The 27,888-nt window shown below is 36.5% G+C and overlaps 3 protein-coding genes across 3 annotated transcripts; 2 read left to right on the top strand and 1 right to left on the bottom strand.

Moving 5' to 3' along the window:
• Positions 1-1,439: 1,439 nt before the first annotated feature.
• LOC125210499 (serine/threonine-protein phosphatase 7 long form homolog) lies at positions 1,440-5,575 on the top strand. The gene is made up of 6 exons (XM_048110048.1): positions 1,440-1,646; positions 3,259-3,311; positions 3,484-4,122; positions 4,215-4,302; positions 4,377-4,807; positions 4,884-5,575. The coding sequence occupies exons 1-5, from the start codon at positions 1,440-1,442 to the stop codon at positions 4,557-4,559; spliced, it is 1,170 nt and encodes a 389-aa protein (XP_047966005.1). The 3' UTR covers positions 4,560-4,807; positions 4,884-5,575.
• Positions 5,576-10,022: 4,447 nt separating this feature from the next.
• On the top strand, positions 10,023-14,193 carry LOC125214614 (KH domain-containing protein HEN4-like). Its single transcript, XM_048115713.1, has 7 exons — positions 10,023-10,821; positions 11,445-11,870; positions 12,004-12,276; positions 12,636-12,908; positions 13,018-13,094; positions 13,356-13,464; positions 13,746-14,193. Exons 1-7 carry the CDS (start codon positions 10,174-10,176, stop codon positions 13,872-13,874), a joined length of 1,935 nt encoding a protein of 644 aa, XP_047971670.1. The 5' UTR covers positions 10,023-10,173; the 3' UTR covers positions 13,875-14,193.
• A 1,391-nt stretch (positions 14,194-15,584) lies between these two features.
• Positions 15,585-18,758, bottom strand: LOC125211950 (probable 1-deoxy-D-xylulose-5-phosphate synthase 2, chloroplastic). Its single transcript, XM_048111923.1, has 9 exons — positions 18,600-18,758; positions 18,354-18,518; positions 18,110-18,274; positions 17,615-18,037; positions 17,272-17,545; positions 16,885-17,192; positions 16,536-16,817; positions 16,164-16,448; positions 15,585-15,848 (listed from the first exon to the last, which is right to left on the bottom strand). Exons 1-9 carry the CDS (start codon positions 18,690-18,692, stop codon positions 15,702-15,704), a joined length of 2,142 nt encoding a protein of 713 aa, XP_047967880.1. The 5' UTR covers positions 18,693-18,758; the 3' UTR covers positions 15,585-15,701.
• Between the last annotated feature and the right edge of the window lie 9,130 nt (positions 18,759-27,888).

A 27,888-nucleotide genomic window follows, 5' to 3' on the forward strand; every position in this document is an offset into this window, starting at 1 on the left:
AAAATTTTACCCTACATCTTCTCCAAAAAAATTCGTATCCACACTAGAGGAAAAATTAAAATTACGACGTAACATTTTTAATTATTTGTATTGTATAATAATATAAATATGTGTCAGAACTTATATTCACAATCCATTTTGTTGTTTGGGATAAATAATGGGCCTAAAAATCAATCAGGGAAAAACACGGGCCGGCCCATTAGTGGAAATGTGATTAAATTGTTGCGTTTATTCATAAGGTCCATGCTTGCAGCAAATGTTTCTGTTTTTCACTCTGTTCTTTCCATTTTATGATTTGTTTTTATTTTTTGATAAAAATGGTCTAGATTTGGAGTTGCACGGTGATAATGTGTATTTCACGTTGGAAAATGGTGTGCAAGACGTGGACCAACGCCAACCAGGCACGACTGCTTCAAGTACTACATCATCTAAAGTATGCTTTGAATCTTAGCAAGTGGAGAGATTGAAGAGGACACAAAACTGAGGCATTGTATTTGACATAACTAGAAAGCTTGTGAAAAATTAAGCTAGATTACCTTGCATTGTTTTTATCATCATTCTTTGGAAATGAGTTATTCCTTGAAATCATTTGTCTGCTTGGTTACTGTAATTTGTCCAGAATGTTAAGGTGTCCTACATTGGCTATATCAAATCTCTCAATCTCTCAATTGCACATGTCTTCTTTAAATTGCAGGCGCAGAGTGTAGTTAGAGTGTTAATTTCCTTATGTAGTGTTGTTTTGTCATAATAGAATATAGTAATGATATGTTACGTCATTACCTCAATGTGAAGTGAGTGTTACATGTAGTACTATTTGTTTTTCTTCTCTATTTTTAACATAGCCAGCTCTTATAAAGACAACTGGATCTGGTGTCCAAAGTGAGGTCATAGTAATCCTCTCCTTTCACTATATTCCTTGTAGTTAAAGAAGAAAATATGAAAAAACAAAATAATGATTTTTTATGCTACTAAAGGTTCAATATCTCTTTGTTACACAACCATCTTAGCATGTGGTTGTTTGATTTATGACGTGCCTTTGTTAATTGTTTGCGTCTTACTCCATTAATCAATGAGCCCATGAACATGCAGAAATGACATTGTGTATTTGTGTTCATTATTTTTATTTTTTGTCGTTTAACATTATTATAACACTGTACAGGGGCACTCAAAAGCATCTATTGGCATTGGATCAAGATTTTGTGAACAAGAAGTTGATGCTATGTCCAAAGACTTAAGCTCGAAGAACTACCAGAAACATGGTACAATCAGTTCTTTGAGAAATATAGGGCAAGTAAATCTTATAGATTGATGTTTTGGGATGGAGAATCTGAAAAACGGACACCTGAACGTTCATGTCTACTTATCTTAAATTGATTGAGAATCACAAAAGGAGAGTAGCCTTTGTAGACAATATATCAAGCTTGCTAACAAATCCGGTAATGATCGATGGTAATCCAGCTGATGATGCTCCCCTTTCCCCCGAAACAATGTATATTTTAAATAGTGTTCCTGATAGTGCAGTCCTTAAAACAAGGAGACCTGAGAATAGTCAGAAAGTGTCGTTCAATGGGGTTTTAGACAACTTACCTGATATTGATTATGATACCACGAAGGACCCATTGAATATATTGATCCAAGAACTCCATGTATAAGGATTGGCAGCGAACTCCATTGATTGAGAATCTGGTTTGATCCACACCAAGAGCTTGGAAAACCTCAACCCGTTGGCTATATGATCAGCCAAGAACCTCGGTATGGTTGAACGCCACAAGAACTTACTCAAAGTATCTTGATTAGTTCCAAACGAGTGAAATACTCTATAAAGAAGACAGAATTCAACTCACAAGACAGTTTGTTTTTGTATTTGATCAATGGGGTACTCAAATGACATGCTTACAACTAAAAGCCTTTTAATAGGCTAGAATGGACTCTTGAAAGTCACACATCATTAGTACAACTTAGGACACTTAAAAGGAGAGAAAATCGGATGTGCGGGGGACTCTACTACTACAATAACAAAAATGTACCAACTTTGTTATTTCTTCCATTTATGGGAAAAACACCAACTGCTTTGGCGTCTCATTAAGAAAAAACGCCAGCATGATCGGCGTGTTACAATTTCTTATCGAATTAAATTTAAAACAGTATTTATCTAAAACATGCCAACGACTTTGGCGTGTTTAAGAAAACGCCTATTGTGTCGGCGTCTTTAAGGCAATTTCGGCTAAATTAAATCATATTTAAAAAAAAAAAAACTGAAAAACGCCATTCTAGTTGGCGTGTTTCCCTCTTCACAGATTCTGCATCTATTTTCCCCCAAATCGCGAACCCTACCTCCATTTCTCCTCCGAAATTGGAAACATCCCCAATTCTTCTCCCAAATCGGAAACTACTCCACTTCCTCCCAAATCGGGAACCTCCAATTCCTGCGCGAGAGACTCCAACTCACGTGAGAGACCTTCAAAGTTTCAGCCATTTTAATCAGGAACCTCCATTCCTACTTCAAGAACTTCCCAAATCGGGAACCTCCAGATCTCCAGCCCTTATAAACCAATCGAGGTACACATCAAACTCTATATTTTTCATAGTTTTTTTCTTGAGTGGTAATTTTCTCAATGCTCTGTATTTTTTCTTGAATGGTAATTTTTCTTAAATATATGCTGCATTGGATTTAAATGTATGCAAGAGCATCTATTTGAGCTTAAAAAGAAAGATATGATTATACTCTTGATTGTGAAAATAGAGAAATTAGGAGATTGGGCCGTTTGAATTGTTATTACTGCTTAGTTAATTCCATTAGTTTTGGTGACCAGGTTGAATAATTAGAGCCAACAATAATTTACCTACAGTTACATACATTTGTTGATTTAATGGTAAAGACACATTTTTGAAAACGTCAGTACTATACATATTTGTTTTGCACTTTTCCATTTTTAGGGGTTTGACAGTAGAGAAACCATTCCATTTTCTAAATTATTCATATCTTCCCAGTTAATGCATCAGTAATGGTCTCTTTTTTCCTCTCAAAAGAAATTAAATTAAAGAATTTATGATCTCTTTTTCTTCTTATGAAGATATGCCAAGTTTTTACACACATGGTCTCTTTTTTCCTCTCAAAAGAAATTAAATTAAAGAATTTATGATCTCTTTTTCTTCTTATGAAGATATGCCAAGTTTTTACACACATAACGCAAATACCAAGTAAACCATAATATTTTTAGTATATTGATTCATTGATGATCCCATCATGTTGTATAGGTGAAATATGACAATGCCATCAAGCTCTCGACGGCGAATTCTATGTGGTCCTGGTGACCCGTCGGTATTGTATCTCCAAAAAGAGCATGTATCACGGATTATATGGGCTGGAGAGAAAGCACCAGCTGTGCGATGTAGAAGGTACTGTGGGCCTATATGAGATGTCCCTATACATCAGCGGGTTTTGCATGTGATTGATGAGATGGGATTTGGCACCATATTAAGGTGTGACAAGCCAAAAAACATCGATCATTATCTTATCACAGCCCTTATTGAACGATGGAGGCCCGAGACACATACGTTTCACTTCCCCGTTGGTGAGGCCACTGTCACTTTGGAAGACGTGGAGGTGTTATGGGGACTAAAAGTGGATGGCAATCCGGTTACGGGTCACATCCCCACCAAGAGTCCGGAATATTGGAAGGAGCATTCCTTGAATTATCTTGGAATTTGTCCTTCTAATAATGAGATAAAGGAAAAGGTTTGGAAGTCGACGACCTTATCAAAGCAATTACGAATAGAGCTAGGCGATGAAGAAGAAGATTATATATATGTCAAACGAGCTCGTGTATACTGCTTGCTTCTACTTGGTGGTTTGATGATCCCAAACGCTACAGGCAACAAAATTTCTTTTTTCTATTTGCAATTCCTTGTAGATCCAGAACGGTGTGCTCAATATAGTATGGGGGGTGCGACGCTTGCCGCATTGTATCACAACTTATGTGAAGCTGCATGTGGGAGGAGGACGGAAGTCGGTGGAGCTTGTACGTTACTACAAGTGTGGGCATGGGAAAGAATCTCAAGTATTCGACCAACGTTGACAAGTCCTCCCGACCATGCAGACTACAAGCCATTAGCAAGCGTGTAAGTTGTTGAAATTGTTGTTTTTTTAACCGTATTTAATCATAATTTTAGTTTAATTTATCCTTGTCATGCTTAAATTGAATGTTTATTAGATGGACTGGTCCTTCTTCATATACAAAGGCACCTCAACATTGTGTTGAGCTTTACAGAGATCAATTCTCTAGGATGCATGCCAATCAGGTAATTTATTATAATTAATTTAATTCATTTGGTTTGTAGTTTATTTGTATTGACTTAATTCATGTAATATGTAGTTCATTTGGAGACCTTATGTTATGCGAGACTTGTCGGCTGTTTGTGTTGAGGGCCGGCCTATTTGGGCGTCTATGACATGCCTCATTTGTTGGAATATGGTGGAGCCACACATGCCACATCGAGTCTTGCGACAGTTGGATCCCCACAACCCATCATCGAGCTTGAAAATAGGTTCCACATGACATATTTCATGAAACAAGATCGTCGTGGTAAATCTCAATGGAATTGGGAATCTCACCACCATGAGCAGATTCAACAATGGGACAATCGACACAACTTGGTGTGGACAGATTGGGATTTCACGAATGACCCAAATGAGAGCGAACCATATATGAATTGGTTTCGCAACATAACGGTGGTGTACTTAATGAAACCTGGCATCCACCACGACGAGGGAATCCATGAAGGGGCATCTTCTCACCACTTTGCTGTAAGTTCAAATAAATTTGGGTGATATTTTTTGAAGATATGATATGATGAACATGACTAAATTTATGTGATTGTAGGTTGAAACTCTTCACCAGTTACATCACTTCATAAGGGGTCGAGATATGACAAACCAGTCGGATTTGGCTACAGTCATGAAGATGATTGAAAACTCTCTCCAAATATGTGGAGAGAGTGAGTTGATGGACATCCGTCCTTCCCAACGGTCAGAACTGTACATTGACATGCCTGTGACCAAAAAAATCACGGCATCATGCTAAAAAGTCTAGCCAGGGAGCATCCTCATCTTCAAGGAGGGATGTTTGGTTGGGGGATGATTCAGATGACGACTTTGTCGATCCACCTCCACCCACATCTTTGGGTCGAGGTCGTCATTCCGGTGGTACAAGTGATGATATCCGCCCCGATGGTGACTTCCGGACTCCACCTCGAAGTTCAGTGCGCGATACTTTCTTTGATGTGGACTTAGAGACGGCCGTTGTACCAGATACACCGAACACTACATCAAAATACAGTAGGGGGTTACGGGATTTGTTTATGCGGAGGTCTCGACGAGAGTGATGTATCAATCTTTTTATTTAGTCGAATCGTGGATATTTTGTAATTTATATATGGTGGTGGTGCTTATTGTCAAAAGCGAACCCTCCATCAAAAGACGCCAATCATATTGGCGTGTTTTAGATAAATACTGTTTTAAATTTAATTCAATAAGAAATTGTAATACGCCGATCATGCTGGCGTTTTTTCTTAATGAGACGCCAAAGCGGTTGGCGTTTTTCCCATAAATGGAAGAAATAACAAAGTGGGTACATTTTTGTTATTGTAGTAGTAGAGTCCCCACACATCCGATTTTCTCCTTAAAAGGACTCATAATAATAGAAAAGTAACTCATAAACCTTTGGTGTAACTCTAAGACATCTAAAGTAACTTATTTAACACAAAATGTAACTTAAAAGGACCCTTTATTTTGGCTGCTCCATCTGGGACGAAAATGCATCATGTATATTCAATTTGGGCTTCCAAAATGTGATATGTATTGACTTCAAAGTCCAAACTTCATGCATTGGGCTTCCCATTAACTTGAATAATATTCACCATTTCGCCCAATGTAGAATGGTCTTGGACTTGGGCTTTTATTTCAGCAACTAAAAGCATCATCCACTCATTTATCTTCTGAGCTCTAGTTCTTGTAATTGGCCCACTTTGATCAAGAGATCCATCTTGTTGTCCTTGTAGATCAGTGAAAGTGAAAGTGCAGGTTTTCGGTGTTGTGTTAAATTAAGGGTGTATCCAACTGATCAGGATGAAAATCCCAACCTAGCTGAGTCGTTGGCACGACGACCGGAACCTGGTATCAATAAAATTCCTCAACCCACTCTACTGGCTAGTATAGTCGAGGTAAGGGTCGAATCCCACAGAGATGGACACGTTTAGGATAATTGTAGTGTTAGTCTGGAAGGTTTTGGTACGCATCCAACCTGAACCGGAAATACTTGTACTGACGTTCTAAAGCGTTCACGATACGCATAAATAGATCCTGGTGCATCCTAAAACGTCGCCTGAAAAAGTTGTCCCCAAACCGCGGCTGCTCAACAAAATAGTCGTCCCACAACCGTTGGTAGACGTGGTCTCGGGGAACTACAGCTCGATGATGGATGGGGCGAGGTACCGCCGGCTGCTGCTGCTGCTGCAAGACTGCTTGTATCATGCGATTTATCTCTCGGGACGTATAGGCCCACATCTCTTCGTTAATCCGCCGGCGTACCTCATCAGCATCCCCACCACTACCACCTGCACCACTACTTCCCGCATCAACCATTTCCAAATGTAGAGAGAAATGTAGAGTGAAACTCGTTAATACAAGTGGTGCAAATGAAAATGAAGTGCAACGAGCCGTATATATAGAGTTTTGAAAAAAAAGTCAAAAAATCGCTAGTCCGTCCGCTCGTCCGTCGGGAGCCCACAATAGCAGACGGACTAGCGCCATAAGCGATGGATGAGAGGTCGCAATAGTGGACTAGCGCGCCGGACTAGCAGCTAGCGATCGCTAGTTCACGCGCTAGTCTACTATTGTGGATGCTCTAAGGAATTGAGGGAATATAAAGTAGGACTCCTCCCACTAACCTTTTTCAATCATTTTCTACTTTATTTCTTAAAACTGGTGCTTGATCAAATTCGCCTTGTATTAGTGGGCGGAGGGAGTATTAGATACAAGACAACTCAATGAGGTCTTATTTAGACCAATGGAGCTCTTGGGTGACACCGTCTTAATGCCGGACATGTCTATCACTACACACTTACCAAATTTTATTAGAACAAGACTTTTCTTAACTTTCGAAAGTAAAAATGGTCCTAGGCTCAAGCTCAATCATGACTTCTAGGGTATAACATAAAGAATTCAAAATCAATTGGATACCCTAATGCATCCGATCATTTTTCTGCCAATATCATCAACTTACAAAGAAAGCATGCATTCACTCATCATCACTTGCAAAGAGTAGTAGAGACATGCTCTTATTAAAGACTCACATAATTTGGAGTTGATTGCTTAACATATACCTAACAAGACCCATCCCCTCTGTTAAGTCCATGCTGCAAGGACGAAAAGTCTTTTTATCAATCTCTATGACTGCTTTCCCATCAACGAAACCTCCAGCTTGATCCAACTCTACCCTACAGTCAAGGTGCAACAATAACGCCTTTGCATTGGCATCAAAAGGATCAACTCCAATAATTTTCACTTGTGGGAGCACCCACAGAATGTAGGCTTCAATCTTCTTCCAATCCCGAACAAAGTGTTGTGAGGTACTCCCTCCTGGATCAAATGCACAAGACCCAAGTTTTGCACTTAATCGGCTAGGCGAAAGTGAAGCAATATATTCCAGAGAGGCGTCATCCACCTTTTGACAGTCAATGTGGGCTCGTCGAGCTCCAGCGGTGTCGGGCAGGGTGTGGCTGAGCAGTCAATAAATCCATCGCAAAAAGGGATCACCCGTGCATCCGCGTCGAGGAAAGTTGATCGATGATTAATACCTAGAACATCACCAACATGCCAAACAACATATACACATGCAATTACCTTCTTCACTTCCTCAATGGAACCATCTTCGTCCTCTTTCAACAAAAAAGAATCAATCTTGTTGCTCAACATTGTAATATCCACCCTATTATGCTCCACAACATGTATAGGTTCTTGGCGTGCAAAAACAACATTACATGAATCATATATGTCATCTTGACTACCATGAATTGGTCCATCAACACTAGAGTGAATAACTTCTTTTGTCTCTTCATCACCAATTGGATCCTGATTAAGTAATTGATCACTTACAATATTATCATAATGAATTTGCTGAGATTGCACTGATTCATGTTCATCAATATCATTGGCAATGGACTCTATTGAGCCGTACCTGATATCAAGACTGCACGGTGGGGAGCTCTGCGCTGGTGGCTGTTGCAGGCTGCTTGTGATGTCGGGGTTCACGTGCAGTTGCATGACGTACGGTGCAGCGGAGTAGGGCAACAGATCGGTCGAGTGTGACATGCCTAGGGTAGGCGGCTGCGGGTGGCAGGCATACTGTTCTCCAAGGGTGTGCGGCTGGAGCGAGTTTGGCGTGATGTCCGACGTCGAAATGTGGTGTGGGGCGTGATGGAGAACAGCTGGGGCGGCGATAGTCGGCTGCGGTAGGGGACATGATACTGGTGCAGTGTACGGGATGCTAAACCCAGTGTGTGGATCTCCTAGACGACGTTCTTTTGCATCCATCCGGGACACCAATTGCTCGACATCTGCGGTCAAGCGCTCAAGTTGTGAAACCAAGGCAGCCACCGATAGGTTCGGTCCCACTTCCGGCGTCTCCGAGGGTGGAGTACTCCCATGTCCTTTCCCCTTCACAGTGTCACTTTGGTAGTCAATTTCATGGCCCAAAAACCAAGTCTCCTCACTATAGCCAGAATTAGCGTCTTCTTCATATTTAGAAGAATCCCTAAAATCATTATGACCATATATGGATTCCTTCCCTCCACAATTGAAAGCTGTTGTTGTGCTTTGGTGGTAACATATACATATTCATCCACATTTATCTAGATATGCATTTGGGAACACACGCCTAACTATGACTAGTTATTCATGCTTGCATTTTTGTAAATATAATTGTTACTAAAACGTCTCATCCTCACACTTGGCCGTCACTTACCAGTTGATAAGTTGGGACAAGTGGAAGGTAAAGAAAAGACAATAAAAACAATTTACGCAAACACGCATTCTCCCACCCTCACACTTGCGGATACTTCTCAGTAATTCAATCGGCAAGATAATTCAATCGGCAAGTAGGAGTCGAAAGAAATGCGAAGAGTTTGAGATGTCGTGAACCCACCTCTTGGAGACTAGAGTCGAAAGAGGCAGCCACTAAGGAGTCCACCTTTTGGAGTCTTCATAGCGGTGCAAGGTGTGGATCGAGAAATGCGAAGGGTTTGAGAGGGTTGATGTGTTGTTATGCCATATTTTTCATCTCCCCGTCCCACAATTTGCCGATTGACGTGTTGATAACTACTCCCTCCATCCCGTAAAAATATGTGCACTTTTCATTTTAGTTCGTTCCATAAAAATATGAGCATTCCATTTATGGAAAGTTATCCCGATATATTACCTATATACATCAAGTTATTTATAACTTATATCACCATCAAGGGCAAAGATCCTTTGTTGTGCACAACAAGCAAGGGTTGTGCTAAATGTATACACATCCAATTATTTCATAATAAAATAATATTATGTGTGAAACAACGTCCATGCTATGCTATCAGCCACGTCAGGATCCAAACCCCCCATCAAAACACAAATCAAAACACAAATAATGATCCACTAACACCATCATATCGATTATTTTGACTAATCATATTTATTCCACTATAATTCTGGCCTATAATTAGAAATTCATGCAAATGAATATATATCTATTTTCAGTACAATTATAAATAATTCCGGTGGGCGTAGCCGGAATTTGATCTGCCGACATAAACTGGGCTGTGAAGTCCAAACCGACAACTTCAATCTGGAAAATAAACAGTTTTAAGTTTTAACTTTAATTTAAAAACCTAAAAAAAATACAGAAATTGAACATTTTGTAAAGTCAAATTCTTTACCTCCATCGTAAACCACGTAAAGCACCAAATCATCTGCTAATGCTAATCTCTCTCTTTATTTCCCGAATCCCCTAATCAAAATCCTCAATTACACAATGGAATTCGTTTAAACCTTTCCCCCAATTCACAAGAGCGCGCGCCTCGCCGCCGCCGCCGTCGTTTCAAATCCCTCTGCAGATTTATGCATACCACTTGTCGATAATGGAGGAGACGACTCTCACGACTCCCACGACTTCCTTTCCCCCTCAGAAAATCCCCAAATCGGGGCCCAAGCAGCCGGCGGCCGGCCACCGGAGCTCCGCCGCGGCTAAACAGATCCACTCCGACGCCCCCGCCGCGGGGCAGGCGGCGTACCGCCTCCTGTGCCACGTGCACACCGCCGGCGGCGTGATTGGGAACTCCGGCTCCATAATCAAGCAGCTGGAAACCCTAACCGGCTCGAGGATACGCTTCGAGGAGGGCATCCCCAATTGTCACGAGCGCGTGGTCAACATCGTCGGCGAGGGCGCGATGGAGAGGAAGATATCCGTCGGCGGAGGCGAGGACGAGGATACGGTGAGCGTCTCGAGAGCGCAGGAGGGCTTGATTAGGGTTTTTGAGAGGGTTTTGGAGGTGGAAGGGAGTGCTGGGAAAAATGACAATGGAGGAGACGATAGCGAACATCGCAACAACAACAATAACGGATTGATTGTTTGCCGGTTACTAGCTCCGACAGTTCAGATCGGAGCGCTGATGGGAAAGGGGGGCAAAATTGTCGCCGCCATTCGCAAAAGCACGGGGGCGAAAATTCGTGTTTTCAAGAAAGAGCAGGTTCCCCCTTGTGCTGCACCGGAAGAGGAGCTGATTCAGGTGATTTAGTTCTTGCTATTTTTGGCGATTCTCTCAATGATTGCTTGAATAGATGATGTTGATTGCATATAGTTTGATTAGGAATTTGACTTTTATGTGTATGTAAGCATTGAGTCATGAAATGGTGGGAAGATATTTACATTTCAAACTTAAAAATGGATAAGTTAGGAAGGATTGTTGTCGTTGTTCACTTACACGAGTTAGGTGGTTTCCTAACTCCCAAAGTTTTTTCCCAATTCGAGTCCATTTATCTGGGAATAGAGTCAAAATGCATGCCTTCCGTTATCCTGTTTATGTTTCCTTATTGCTGCAGTTAATGCTGGAATGTTTCAATTATTGCTAAATCCAGACATGATCAATTGCCAAAATGTAAGCCTTAGGTAATCAAGTATGTTAATATCTTAGAGTAAAAGATTCGGTCACTTAGTAATAAATGGCTATCACTATAATGTTATTAGGATTTATACATGTTCAATGCTTTTTGTTCCCAATTTGATTTTTTCCCTTGAATGAACGAGCTCAGTTTTGTGCATATAGTTTGAGGCAACCCACCTCTTTATCTAAAAGGGGTATGTTTTCTAGATTATTCTGCCTCAAAGCATATCTTCTCAATTATGTGACAGATTGTGGGTGGACTTCTCGCTGTTAAGAAAGCACTGCTTGCTGTTTCTCGTCGTCTCCAGGATAGAATCCTTGGTGAAGGAGCTCCTGGCCATATATCCACTCATGGGGCATTACAAAATTCATACTCAGATTTCAATGTGAAAAACAATACTTCCACACTGCCTGTTTCTGATACTGCTGTTGAGCATTGTTCTGTTGACCATTCTTTGTCGGCAGACACTGAAAAGTATCTTAATGTAGATGATAAAAGCTCTCTGAAGAAAGTTATCTTCCGATTTCTTTGCTCTAGTGGAATTGCTGGTGGTGTCATTGGAAAGGGTGCCAACATTGTCAAATATTTGGAAAAAGAAACTGGAGCTTCTATAAAGTTTGCATCTCCAGTGTCGGGGTCAAGGGAACGCCTTGCCATCATCTCTTCTTTGGAGGTTTCCGATCCAGCTTTTACATTTGTTTTCTTTAGATGACATCATCTATTCTCTCTCTATGGTCCTTACCTTGCTGTTACTCTGTCAATTGTTTCTTCTCGTCACTTTTGTGTTTCGTCTGTCCTCTTTGCAGAGTCCAAATCCGCTGTATTCTCCTGCACAGATCGCTATTGTCCGTGTTTTTTCCAGATGCGTCGAAGTTGCCCTGGACCAGGGGGCGATAGTGAGCTTCGGCCGTGGGGAGAGTGTATCAGCAAGAATTCTCGTTTCATCGAGCCAGCTTAGCAGTATACTGGATGGGGCCGGAAAGCTTGCTACAGATATAAGTCTTGCATCAGGTGCTGAGATACAACTAATGGGAGCGGATCTTCCAGATTTTGCTGGAATTGGCGATAATGTGGTCCAGGTAGGTCTGAGCTTGAACTGCTACTGCTTATGCATTTAAATCTTGAAACCTCCTAGTTTTGCTCAACCCAAACTAGAATCGTATGTGCTTCTTCCTGGGTAATGGATGGTTGATGTTCCAACTCGTATATGTGTGCTTAAGTAGTAACTGAAAACTTATTGAAATATCTCTTTATTCAAAAGATGCACATCTTCTCTTATAATGTCACTATTTCTTAATGATAGTCTTGTTCTTTTATATTAGAGTCAATTAATTTAAGCGTCGCACGATCAACATGAGCATGTTGCAGATGGACATGATTATTTCGTGTAGTTATCCACATATTTTTTTTCTGAACTTGTGCAAGTCTTACTTCACAGATTTCAGGTGACTATGAAAACGTTAAGAGTGCTCTATTTCAACTTGCTGGGAGGCTTCGGGAGAATTTCTTTTCTAGAATAGGATACAAAGGAGCAGGAAGCAGACATAGTTTGTACTCAACTGTTTCCAGCAGCATTCCTATTGGTGGAGAGGGAGCTTTTTCAACACAATCTGCACAACTGTCTAGACTTTCCCATATTGATGAATTGGACCACCTTGGATTTGTGCAGAAATCAAGCAGCTCTTGGCTACCAGGATTGCAGTGGGAACTGGTAATGGTTTTCTTCACGACCCTTTGGCTGTATGATCATATTGTTTCTCTTTCATGAAAACTAGTGCGCTTGTATGATTTCACTGTTCCAAGTGATTTCCTGTTAACAGGCAAACAACATAGAGAGTAAACCAAGACTCGTTGATGGTTCTAAAGAAACTTTTCCCAGTGGGTTCAAGCGAGAAAGGTATGCACCATGCCCTGTAAATAGCCGGTTTCTTAGTAGTATTCTCATCCTTAATGTTAAACTGTGGATTCAGCTGAGTATGTCAAAAATTAAAAAAAAAAAAAAATCGTGTATCATTGTAATCTAGAGTTGTTATCATTTGTAAAGTTGACCTCAATTGACCATAGCTTGTAGCCTTGTATTGTTATCTTCTAATCGGACTTATAGTTGACTGTTGTATGCTGCTATGTTTTGCTCGATAATTCAATGTTTATTTTGCAGCAATATTGTGAATGAGGGGTCAGAACAAAAGGTCGAAGTTGTGGTTCCCAAGGAAAAGTTTAGCTCTGTGTATGGTGACGATGGAAGCAACCTGACTCGTTTAAGAGAGGTATGCTTCATCTAAAACCCATTCCTTGTTAATTCGTCTTAACCTGCATTACCCTAATACCATCTTTTCAAGAGTCTGCTTTGTGTGTCATTGTGCTGTTTCCATGTTTCCCCGACTTATCTATTTGTATGCCAACTTCTGCAAATGTGAACTCCAGTTTTCTTGTTATTTAAAGTTGAAACGAGTTCTCAAGCTGCGATTTCAACTCTTTGGGCTGTTAACGTTATTCAATGTTATTACTATCATTTCATTCATCATTGAATTATGGTCTCTTTTGGCAGATATCAAGTGCAGTCGTGACAGTGGTAGATCCCAGCCCTGGGGAAAGCAGCGGTAAGGTGATCATATCAGGGACACCCGAATGCATCCGGATTGCTCAGAGCCTACTTCAAGCATTCATCTCATTTTGATGGAGACTGCGTTCTAGGCTGCGATCGTTTACATCCGCGGTAAATAGTGAGTGCTAGCATAGCACGTTTTAACTGTGATTAAAGTAGTGTTTCCCACATCAGCACCTATCTGAGGTGTTTTGTATGGTAGATGAAGATCTTTTAACGTGATTTGATGTAAATCCTTTGTAATGCCACTGGGATAGTTTCACCTTTGCAGCTGTAATTATTATGGTAACGACGGATCTTTTGAGTGTGGATGATAACTGATAGTCTTGATTCGTCTGTAAAAAGAGGAGTGAGCTTCAAATTTAGTGTTTGGAAAATGCACTTTGCACAATTTATGTCTCTGAATTATAAAAAATATACTCCAGATCTCTGGATTAGAAAATATAATATGATTTCATTTCTGTTAATTTTCTTAATTTCCGCTTTTACCCTTGAATACTGAATGATTAGTAGAAGAATTCTTGTATTTTTCTATTTTGTTTCTCATACAACTTCTTTTTTCTCTCTTTTTTACGTGTAATACTATTTAAATACTCCCTCTATCACACAAAAGATATTACACTTGTTGGACGGTACAAGATTTTAGGAGGTTTTATTTAGTGTGTTAAAAGGAAAGAGAAAATATAATTTTTATATTTATGTAACATAGACTTTTTCTAATAATGAAAATGCATAGAGAGAATACTAATAGTTGATTTTTCAACAATAGTATAATTTATAATACTCCGTCTAGGAGCCATTAATAGTTTCATTTTGATTCTATTCGGGTTTTAAAAAATTGCTTGACTTTGTGAAGAAATATGGGAAAATAAGTTACTCTCTCCGTTTCTTCATAGTTGAGGCGGAATTTTTCGGCACGAAATTTTAGAAATGAATGTTGGGTGTGTTAAATAAATAGATAAAAAAGTAAGAGAGAGGAAAAAGTGAAGAAAATAAAGTATAAAGTGCATAAAGCAGAGAGAATAAAGTAAGTGAGAGTAAAGTAAGAAAGAGAAAAAAGTTACCATATGTGGAAATGACTCAATTATGAAGAAACTTCCCGAAATGGAAAAATGATTCAACTATGAAGAAACGGAAAGTAGTTGAATGTGTACTCCTCTTTTATACATTGATTTTATAATAAAATGTGATTATAATGATTTAGGTGAATAGTGGGGTCTATTTACTTAGAATGGAAAAAGATAAATGAGACTTCAAATCGCGGACATCCAAAAATTTCAAAATGAGACATTATTTTATGGACTGAGGGAGTACAATCTTAAATCTTAAATTATATTTAGTTCAAAATTATGTTAGTTTTTCGAAAAATTTGTTATCATTTTAACTTATGGAATAATATTGAAGTATTGAATTCGATGAATGGATGACACCAGCCTAATGACAAATTGGATAAAAAAAATAAAGGAGAAAATATAAATAAAATATAAAAGAGAAAGAGAAAAAGGCGTAAGTGTATTTTTAAAGGATCAAATTCAACACTCACTCTGAAAAGCGAGAAAAAAATTTCATTGTGTTTCTATGAAAACTATCAGTTTGATTGTCGTGGCACTTTCTTTTTCTTTTCTTTTTGTATAAACGTGATTAACGACAAAATTGTTAATCGTCAAAGCTTCAACCGTTTGAGATTCTCTAACAGATGAGACAACAAAGGCATTTTTTGGTGGGTTGTCTTGACTTGATTATTGTGTTGAATAAGACAATTTTACATTTCTTGTAGTCTGGTGAGCATGATAAATTTGATTATTAAAAAAAGAAGAGAGACTATTCATCATATAGACATAGGAGATAATCACAATCTTGCATATAATTAATTTGTTTCTAACAACACAAATTCTTAACCTATTGAAGTCTGAGTGCCTCCACAGGCCTTCCAACAAGTGACAAAACTGTCCCACAAATATGCCTTGAAGTGAGACCTGCTTCTTCAATCTGATCCTTTGGTGCTCCATGGTCTATGTATCTATCAGGTAGCATCATTGATCTCAGCTGCATTTCAACCAAAACAAGACATAATCAAAACCTAGGATCAACAGTATTCGGTTTCCTAGATAAATAGTGCTAAGATATAATACAATACAAGATTGAGTTGTGAAATTATTTTAGTTGGAAGAGGTTGACTATGACTATAATCACATGATTCCTCATTTATGATTGAGTTGTGGGATTCAATCTAATGAACCAAACACACTATACTCATTTAAACTCAAGATACAGTCTTGCAAACTGAACAGGCCCGAACTGAATTGGGGGAGTGCATGTGTGTGAATGTATGTAAGTAATAAGAAGGCATTGTTTTGATACCTTGAGGTGACCATCAAGGAGTCCATTAAGGCTTAGAAAATGTGAAACATGGGAGCCGAATCCCCCGATCGAGCCCTCTTCAACCGTGATGAGGATCTCGTGCTCCTTGGCAAGTCGCCGGATTAGATCAGTGTCCAGTGGCTTGCAGAATCTTGCATCCACCACTGTGGGTGCTATGTCGTAGGACTCGAGAACCTTTGCTGCTTCGAGGCACTGCTGCACCGCGGCTCCGTACCCTACTATTGCCACCCTGTTCCCTTCTACTAGTATTCTTCCCTTCCCAATCTGTTGACACATTTTTTGAGGTTGAAAATACAAAGATCATAGTAATATGCAATAAAAGATCATTTGTTGTTGGTGTTGTTTACTTACTTCGATTGGTGTTCCTTTGTTATTGTGAGGGAGAGGAACTCCCACGCCGTTCCCTCTTGGGAACCGGAAGCAGCTAGGGCGGTCATCTATGGCTGCAGCCGTTGCAACCATGTGTATGAGCTCAGCCTCATCCGCTGGAGCCATCACCACCATGTTAGGCAGGCAGGCCATGTAGGTGACATCAAACGCGCCACAATGAGTGGGCCCATCAGCCCCAACTAGGCCAGCCCGGTCCATGGCGAACCGGACAGGCAGTTTTTGCAGATCAACATCATGGACCACCTTCACATCACCACACAAAAATGTTAGTACAACTCCAAATGTTCTAGGTACCATAGTTGCTCCTTACCTGGTCGTAGCCTCGTTGAAGGAAGGACGAGTAGATGGCACAAAAGGGCTTGAGGCCCTCAGAGGCCAAGCCGGCTGCAAATGTGACAGCGTGCTGCTCAGCAATCCCGACATCAAAACATCGCTCGGGAAATCGCTTCTGGAAGAAGTTGAGGCCAGTTCCACCCCCCATTGCAGCATGGATCCCCACAATCTTGCTGTCTACCTCAGCTTCTTTCACCAATGCTTCTGCAAAATACTGTGTGTACGAAAGTGTCGACGATTTCGCCTTGTTTTGCTTCCCGGTCGAAGGATCAAACTTGACAACACCTAAAACAAACACGCAAGAACAAGAGATGAGACAACAATACTTCTTATAGAGAAATTTGAGAATTTGGGATTATCTAACCATGCATTCTATCAGCTGCTGCTTCTGCTGGTGGATAGCCCTTCCCTTTCTCTGTCACAATGTGTATGAGAACCGGCCCCGGTGCTGGCATCGCCTTAACCTTCTCAAAAATAGTGACCAAATCATCAATGTTGTGTCCATCCACAGGGCCAATGTAGTACAACCCGAGCTCCTCAAAGAGAGTGGAGCCAGACGCGCTCAGCATCCCCCTCGCGTACTCATCCACCTTAGCCGCCACCTCATGCGCCTGCGGCCCTATCTGCTTCGTTATACTCTGCAAGAGAAACCGGTTTCAGTATCAATCAATCGATCAAACAGATAGAATTATGCAAATTAGGCCTACTTTAGCAGCCTCCCTAAGCTGCCTAAACTTAGGGCTGGCTTGAAGCTTGGTGAGGGCGCTACTGAGGGCGCCAACAGGGGTGGCAGGGCCATCGAGCGTGGCTGTGGGGAGCGACACCTGCTTGTTGTCATTCAAGACGACGATGAGGTTGGAGTCCAGGAAGCCTGCATTATTCATGGCCTCATAGGCTTGGCCAGCAGTCATGGCTCCGTCTCCAATCACCGACACGACACTGTTGTTTTTCCCTAACAGATCTCTAGCTACAGCCATACCAAGACCAGCAGAAATGCTGGTGGAGCTATGGCCAACACCAAAGGCATCATGAACACTCTCATCCCTCTTGGGAAAGCCGGCCAGTCCCGATGTCTGCCTTATCGTATGCATCTTCGACCGCCTCCCCGTCAGAATCTTATGACCGTACGCCTGCACAAACACACATCCACATAGTTCTAAAATTTTCATCCAATCAATTTAAACAATTAATCACATCCCGACCTGATGGCCCACATCCCAGATGAGTTTGTCATCTGGGGTGTTGAAGACGTGGTGGAGCGCGACAGTGAGCTCCACCACGCCGAGGCTGGAGCTCAGGTGGCCCCCGGTTTTCGACACGGTGTACACGATCTCTTGCCTCAGCTCTGCAGCCAACTGTTCCAAATCCTGACCAAAACCATTGAAGAGATTGATTAAATCTAGAGATCTATGATTGCGAAACAACCTTTATCTTTTTATGACTCACCTTCTTGGTGAGATTCTTCATATGAATGGGGTGGTTGATGGTATCTAGCAACGGCGTCGCCGGTTTCTCGCTAGAGAAATCAAGCTTCAATTCTTCCTTGTCTTTCCTCATCGCCATGTTCCTTTCCTCCGATCCCGAACTTGCTCCGCATGCTTTAACACGCATCTACACAACATTAAGCTCAATCAATGCAACATATTCATATAAATATTTGCAGAAAAACAAAAAAAATTGTGAAGAAGTTACCTTTTGTTTTCTTGGAGCATGATTGAGTTTAGGAGGTGGGAAATTTGGTAGTGTAGCTTGGTTTAATCTGATGAAATATCCAGAAACGGCCATGGTGGAAGAGAGTGTGTAAATGAGATCAATGGAGTTGCTATTTATTTAAGAAGCAACATTTATACTCATTTTTTGGAAATTATACAATTTATTATTTTGTCCTCGTTTTTAACTACACTGCTGTATAAGCAGATTCCTTTTATTAAAAAATTTATTTTCGTTTTTTAATATTAATTTCACTAATTCAAATCCAAATTGAAATTGAGATTATTAGTGTGTACAAATTGCAATACATGTAACTTCACCATAATCGTGTGGGGAAGCATCGATTTGCATTCAATCTCATTGTGTTAGTTGAATTTGAATACTCACATTCACATAACATGATGACGAACAATTCATTTATTATTCCAACTAATTCCATTTAATTTTTTGTTCAAAAATTATTTAATGATTTGAGTCAGCATGTACTAAGCTCCTTTTTTTGTCGCTGGTAGAGGAATCATTTGGGAAAAAAATTCTTGCTCGCGATTTTTAAATCTCATTTGGCTTTATGTGTACTAATATGCATATATATTCTTAATATTCTATGTCTACTATGTCGGATATATATTATTTCAACAAATATGTAATTACAGATTTGTGCTCTCAATAAAAAATTGCGGTCGCATATCCATAATTAGTACTACTACTCCGTCAGTCCTTTAATACGGTCCACGCTATTATTTTAAGAAATATAAAGGTAACTGAGTTGAAAACGATGATATATGGATCTTACTTTTATATATATCATCTGTTCGTTATTAGGAGTCTCGATTTATCATTTTAGTCCATCAGCCAATGATTCACTTTTACTATATATGATAGGTCGACCTCACTTTTCACTAACTTTGTTCACTTTCTATTAGAAAACTTAGTAGTGCACCATATATTTCTCAATTACATTTTCTCAATCACTTTTCTTTATATTTCTTAAAAATCGCGTCGAACTCAAATGAGATTAAAATGAGATTCCTGTATTTTATAATGTGAGAGAGAAATAGTATAAAATGTGGGGTCTATTATCAAAAATACTAAAAGTAAAGTGAGACAATTAATAAAGAACGAACTAAAAATGAAAAACTAAGACACTAATGGGAGATAGATAGAGTTTTTTTTTTCCTATAAAATATACTAGTATTACAATCATGCATGATCAAAAGAAAGATACAATATTGTGTAGCAGTAGTACTCCCTCTGTCCATAAATTATTGTCCAAATTTGACTCGACACGAATTTATAGAAATGTGAAGAAAATGTGTTGAAAAGTTAAAGGAATGAGGGTTCCACATTTATATACTAGTTCTATTATAAAATGTGAGTGTAAAGAGTTTGTGGAAAGTGTAGTCCATTTACCAAAAAAAAAAAAAAGCAAAGTAGACAACTTTTTATGAACGTGATAAAATTAGACAACATTTCACTAATACATGGAGTAATAAGTAATTATCTAGTTATATACATTCACTAATACATGGAGTAATAAGTAATTATCTAGTTATATACATTCATTATCTTGAGTAATAAGTAGTAATTATCTAGTTATGTACATTCAGTATCTAGATTCTTAGATATTTTTGGGGTCAACTCGAACATAGTGTCACTTCTAAAATAGCATATATTTAGTGGAATACTGAAAGGACTCAACTTAATCTCAATTTATTTAATCTGTCAGACAAGATTTCATAGCAAGTTACAAATAGGTAAAAACACCTCACTAGTACTAGGAGAAAAAAAAAGAAAAAGATAAATTGTTTTCCTGTTAACTACTTGGAATTGAATATGTACTCCTAGCCCTATTTGATATTGACATTCAATACTTGCAGGCTATTTTGAAATTAATCATCATCTATTCACTCGTTGAATTTTTCTCAAACAAATGCTTAAAACGTTGGAAATTTATTTGAAACCAAAAGATTTGAGAAAAGATTGAAATTGTTGCAAACCTAAAATTTATGGATTAATACAATCATTATTATTTTTTTTCTCAATTGAAAAGGCTCAAAACCTGTGATGAGTAGATGTGAGTTGTATTTTGCTATTATCAGTCCATTAAATTTATTAGCACTAACAGATTATGGACATATATAAATGATAATCATATTTTTGGTACTTTTATACTATTATTACATATGAGCATATTCGTCTAATCTCATCGGTCCTTCTCTCTCCCCTACACCTAATTTATTGTTTGTCCCATTCTAGACTCTTTTTCTAAGAATTTCTTATTTTATCTCTATCCATTTTTGCACTCAAAAGTCTTCTTACAATTTTTGTTTTATTTTCTCAATCTCCACCAATGGAGTTCTCATATCAACACATGGTGGAAGTTGCATCTTTCTTTTTCAAAAAATCATTAATGACGTTTTTATAGTTCTCCCATATACCTAGATTGACAATTACTACTACTTTTACTTATATCAACAACCACAATTTCTTTATGTCTTAAACGACGCACTGCTAGTACAAATATAACATGAAAATGGCATATTCAATCATCTTTCTCCAACACCAAACATTTCAATTTCTTCAAATAATAGTTTAATGAGAGTTTGTCAATGAATAAGTACTACAGTGAATCCATGCACCAATTTCTCATTTCTCAAGAAATCTTGTGACATCCCAAATAATATATCTTGGAGAAGTGAGTGTGTCGAGGGTGTAAAGGCAGGGCATTTGGCCTTTCATGTAGCCGAGACTTAGTGTAACCTTCAATATTATTATAGTGTGTCTTAAATGCCAAGCTTTTCAAGTATCATCCTTTGGCTTTATAAATAGACTTGAATATGGAGTAGAAGAGTACTCCTACAATAAGCATTCTCTATTCTCTCCACCTTTCTACATCACAACGTGCATTTTAGGAGCATTGTTGGCTCAATCCGAGAGCACTAGCCGGAGAGTAATTTGTCTTGCGGAAAGAGAGTTCTCATTGACTCGACTTATAGTTTGGCCTTTTGTTTTCGTTGTAATTTTCATTCCATTTATTGTTGTACATTGTTTGTACACAGCTAAGGAATTTTATCCCATTATATCTGACAATCGCAAGAGAAATTATTGTACCATTATAAGACAAGATTATGCCAGTCGAAGTTGGTGGAACGTGAACTCCAAAGTTGGAATGAAACAACGGTGGTCGCAATGTTCTTGGACTACGAAATGCTTAATTCTTTAAAAATTTATTCTCTTAAGATCGTGTTTATCATTTATCATTTGAAAGCAACACCAAGATAGATTTGGTAGTACTAATTGGGATGCATATGTTGTTGAACACAAAATGCACCTAGAGTTCATTATATATCTTTAAAAATTTATTCTCTTAAGATCGTGTTTATCATTTATCATTTGAAAGCAACACCAAAATAGATTTGGTAGTACTAATTGGGATGCATATGTTGTTGAACACAAAATGCACCTAGAGTTCATTATAATTGTGTACATATTGTTGAAGACAATATTGTGAAAATTGTTTTAACGTGTTGTTAAAGACAATGAGGACCACAGGTGGTCGCAATGGTCTTCGATGGAAAATCACGATAACAATCCAAAGGAATGGTTTGGTGATATGGGTACCACATGTCATGTGCTCTCGGAAAGAAACACTTAATCTACTTACACATCTGTTGGATGTAGAAATATACGTATGAGATGGTTGGTGTAATGTGTTCTTGAAATTAACATCTGGACAGGTTTTAACTTTTAAGAATGTGCTACTCCCAGACATCTGAAATAACTTGATGCATGTCAGACTTACTTTTAGTAAATCATAGATTTTCATTAGAATTTGAGTATGAAAAGTTATTTTGACCAAGTACAAAAAGTTTATAGGTGAAGGCATCTAGTGAATGGACTTCTTAATTTGAATGTAATGAACTGTGAGAAGATATAAGCAATATTTTCACTATTGAGCAATATCATTCATTCAATATCAAAAAATTCTATCATTTTTATATTTTATACGTCATCTAGGTAAAGAATTAACGATGGCCAAATCCATATAACATAGTATATTAAATTAAAATGTGAATGAAACTTTTTGTATGATTTATACAAAACTTCAAAATTTTATATGAATCGTATAGTTAACCCCTATCACTCTTTATCGAACTCAATATCATTTTGTTAAGAAACATAAATTATCATCAAAAAAGAAATATCATTGTTCATATGTCATATTATCATTTTTTTTGCCTTTGATATTATACCATGTAAGTAGAATTTTGTTAGAATGATTATAAAATTACCTTTAATTTGGTATAATCTTTATAAAAATAATTTAAATTTGAAAAATATGTGAAATTCAGAGAAATTAACTTTCATATACGATTTGAAAGAATTAATCATTTGGATCTTACATTCAAATGTTAAAATTTCCATTTACATTAAGAATGAAGGAAAAAGAAATATTAATTGTAGCCACTAAATTCCTAGATCATGTGATTCTGATTGAGTTATTATTATTATTATTATTATTATTATTATTATTATTATTATTATTATTTAACCAAAAAAAGGTTCAGATTGAGTTACTATTAGTTACTATGTCTTCAACAATATATATGTGCATAGAATCAGAAAGTAAATGAAATTTAATTGTGAGACAAAATAAGATAAGATAACATGGATTATTAATAATAAGGTGATATCTTGCCACGTAAATGACGAAAATAGCCTTAGAGTAAAAAGATTAAAAAGGTAGAAATATCTAAAAATAATATAAAAGGATAAAAATATGTTTACCTTTATATCCAAGTTTTATTAACACTAATAAATTTTATCTAGAATCGACAATATGTAAGTACAATTGCTTAACGACGTTTTTTGTAATTCAGTCCAAAAACAAGCACGTCAGCATTATCGGTGGATAAAGATGTGAGCAAAGGGGTACAAATATGAAGGGATAGAACTATAATCCCAATTATAACACATTAATAGTCATATATTTATTTCACATTCTTGAATCCCAATTATAACTCATCAAGGCCATCTCCAACCATTTACACCAAACTTAAACCCATCATTTTTGAGTATGCGTCAATGTAATTTTATTCTAATCATTAACTCCAAACTCAAACTCAAAAGAATATTAAAACATACTCCCTCCGTTCCATAGTAACAGAGGCATTTTGTTTTGAGCACTCATTTTGAAAAAATAATAATAAATAGTTAAAGTGGAAAAAGAGTAAAGTTAGAGAGAGAATATTGTAGATAAGACTCTTCACTACAATATATCTCTCTCTTACTTTACTCTTTCTCCACTTTAACTATTTATTATCATTTTTTCAAAACAAGAGCTCAAAACGAAACGTCTCTATTACTGTGAAACGGGGGGAGTATATGAAAGCATTCCATCACTACCAACCAAAAGAAATATTCCAACGAAGAATTCGTCAAGTACTTGTTACACATTGTGATAGAGAAAATGTCCTTTTCATATTATTATGATGCATATTCACATCAATTGTAAAATAAAGGCCTAGTTTGTAATATTTTAAATTTTTTTCAGTAGATACCCAAATTTGATGTTGTACACTAAATTTGGTGTCGTTTAAGGAAAAAACACAAAAAATGAATATGGATTCGGAGCATGGTTGAAGAAGATATTTACACTAAAAATGAGTTTTAGTGTACGGTTGGAGATAACCTAATAATCATATAATTATCGCATTCTTGAATCCACTAGTGATCAAACGGCAAGTTGATTATAAGTCTCCAGCAAACAATTGTCCCGTGTTAAAAGTTTTTCATTTCCTGCATTCATTTTTAAAAAATAAATATAAATAATTAAAGTGATAGAAAAAATAATTATAAATAAAATGATTCTTCTATTATAGAACAGAAGAAATAGTATTTTTGTAGTACTAATTTTCCATTGTTTTGATTTTTGGTATAATACGCTACTATTTTTATGTTTTATGTAATATCCTCAAATAAAAAAAAATCCTTGCTGTTTCTAATTGTTTAGATTTTAATTACAAAAAAAACACCATCAGGAAAAATAGAAGTTAAAGCAAATACAAAAGGTTCACAAAGTTACAAGATATCGAAATGCAGAAAACTCCTGATAGGGTTTAAAAATAAGAAGAGAACATAAAAAAACAAAAATAGGTACTGCCAAAACAGAATAGGTTCACAAGAATGAAACCACAATCTTATCCAACAAATTTGATGCTACTCCAAACTCAAAATTATTAATTAAAAATTATTAAACCATCCAAACTCAAAAGAAGGGAGGAGGGCAAGCTTAAGAAGTTGCTAATTCTCTTTTGAAGGAAGAGGTAAAAAGAAATACTCCGTAGCTATTATATTTATTTCTTTTTTATAAAAATTAATTCTTCAAGAGAAGGGATATTTAAGAATTATATTTATCATAGATATTCTCACCTAAACAAAATTACAATTTTTTAATTAGCTGAGCTAGATAACTAAAAATGTGTTTCTTTTCAAAATATTGAGTAATGTTGATGCATGCATTATATAAAATCAACTTAAAACCTCAATGTTTTTTATTATATTATAGAAAAAAATTGTTTGTAACGCTTCTATCTTTTAATTTCGAAATTTACCGTGGAGGAAAAACCATTGTTTTTTAAAAACTTTAAAAAGTTTCATTCCAAATAATAAAATTCTAACTAGAAAATGGTTAAGATGATTGCTTCCGACAATGCGACAGCAATGCATGACTGTAGTATTCGTAGTTTATTCACTTATAAAAATTTAGAGTGAACTTCAAATTTTGAACTCTTTCTATCTCTTAAAATTAGTAGTCTATCCAAACCTTTTAAACTGGGAGTACAAATTTTATGATAAATAAACATACAACATAGTATTTAATAGCATCACATTGAAAATTGAATCAAGACACAGCGAATAGTAGTTTATTTTAAAATGACCATAAATTAATGTTATTTAATTATGAGAAAGAACAAATTTATATAAACCGTATAGACGGAATAGTTTAATTTTTATGATTCACTTTATTTATACTTGATGTTTTTAATTAAATTGATTATATTTGGGATATACGAAAACTGATTTGATTAAATTAAGTTAGTGTGCGTATGGACACGTACAAGTTTTTAAAATAAAGATAAACATATTTGTTCAATTAAATATATTAATATATTTAAACATATGCATGTTCAATATATGTTCTGCTGCAGAGTCCATTGGAGATAATCAGATAAGTTGTGCATCAGCAAAAGTAATGGCCACGTAGGTTAGATAATGCTGAATTTCATAGTTCTTTAATAGACTTTTATTAGTTTTTTATTAGACTTGTATTACCTATATACATTGATTAAATAGATGAAGGTCGATTGGTTTGTTTTGCGCGCGTTAAAGTGTAGCCCATATTCTATATAATTAATGTGCTTACTATTAAATATGCATATTTCTATAAAATCATGTCACGAGATGCACATTCGCATGTCTACCTGTCACCAAACAAACAAAAAAAATCAGAAAAAATTATATTACCTCTTAATTTAGACGTTTCATATTAATCAAAAAAATAGCCGAGTCAGTCGACACAAATCAGAATCAATTTTAAATGATAAGAAGAAATTAATTTTGTGCTAAAAATATGAAAAACCATAGTTGTTTCATAAAATACACAATTAAATTAATTAGCTTGATGTTGTTTCAATTTGCGAATGGTTGTGTTTATTGTTTTTAATTGTCTCGTGAAGATTGAGATGAATTTAATTTGTAGCACATTTCACCATCATCTTGCAAAATGTTGAGCGTGGACTTCTGTCTAAATCATTACCATGTACATTTAATTATTGTAGAACACTATTTCTTCAACGTTGGCAGATTGTGATGAACGCGGGATATTAATTTCTTGGAGAAAAGTATTTCTTGTCATTTTATATTAAAATGGGATTAATTAGATTTTATTAAAAGGATTCATGATAAGCACACCCCATTCATATTTTATTCATAGAAAATTTGAATAGAAATTACTATTAAAATGCACACGTTAATATCTCGTGTTAGGAGGATAAAATAACAAATTAAATAGATACTTCTACATTATTTTTCATTATTGAGGGGTATTGATTAATTGTTATGATAATATATAAATACGCGTGTTAAGCGATAGAAGGTAACGTGTACGTGTTTAAGGGCGACGTGGTCTCAAATAGGGACAAACATAAAATTGGGAATTGAAATTATTTTAAATTGATGATCTTGGAACTTTAATTAGTTGGCCTACTATTTATTTTTAAAATAATTAATACTAGTAATTTGGAAGAGTTTTGGAACGTCAACTTAACATATACTTCCTCAGATGAAAGAGTTTTGGAACGCCAACTTTAGATGGCATATTGATATAGTTTTTTTTTTTTTTTAATTGAATTGAGGGAAAGTTAAGTAGTTATAATAATATTTTTATTTTAAAAATATGTCAGTGAAAATTGAATATCTAAAATAAGATTTTGTGTCACTGCACAGATAGAGATATAGTACTCCTTAAATAAAAAAATGTAATCGATAAAATATTATCAACAATGTACATAGACGATTTGATTTCTTCTTTATAGTGTGTATTCATTTAATGAGTATCACTTGTTCAAATTTTATGTAACTCATATTACTTGGAAACAATGTGTTTCACGTCCACGATTGAGACATCCTGACAGCTTCACTTTATTTAATTTGGGTTACCTTCCTAAACCCTAAAAATAATTCTTAATGTCAAGCATAGATGTCCTCTATATTTATATGATAAAAAAAACTAGAAAATTACTTATAAACTTTGATTTGCTTATTGTACTTAATTTCAATCAGTTGTGTCATATACTCCTTTCATATTAGTTAATATGATATGTTTTCATGTTTAATACTTCATCAGTTCCAGTTACTTCATCAGTTCCAGTTAAGATGATCTTTTTTTTTTCACATATTTTATAAAAATGATAATAAATAGTTAATTGTAAGGATAAAGTAAAGTAACAGAAAAATAATATAAAAGATAGTCTGTACTACATTATTCCCTCACCTAATTTAATTTCTCTCAATTTTAACTATTTATTATCATTTTTACAAAATAAGTTCGAAAAAAAGGATCATCTTAAATGAGACAGGCAGAGTATGTCTCAAATAATGATATGTTTCTATTTTTGAAAAGAATAGAATCACTTTCTCTTCTCAACTAATATAAACAGCCATTTTTTTTTCTATAATTAAAATATCTATCTCTCTTGATTTAATACAT

Source organism: Salvia hispanica, chromosome 3, assembly GCF_023119035.1.
Source record: "Salvia hispanica cultivar TCC Black 2014 chromosome 3, UniMelb_Shisp_WGS_1.0, whole genome shotgun sequence".
Classification (NCBI taxonomy): Eukaryota; Viridiplantae; Streptophyta; class Magnoliopsida; order Lamiales; family Lamiaceae; genus Salvia; species Salvia hispanica.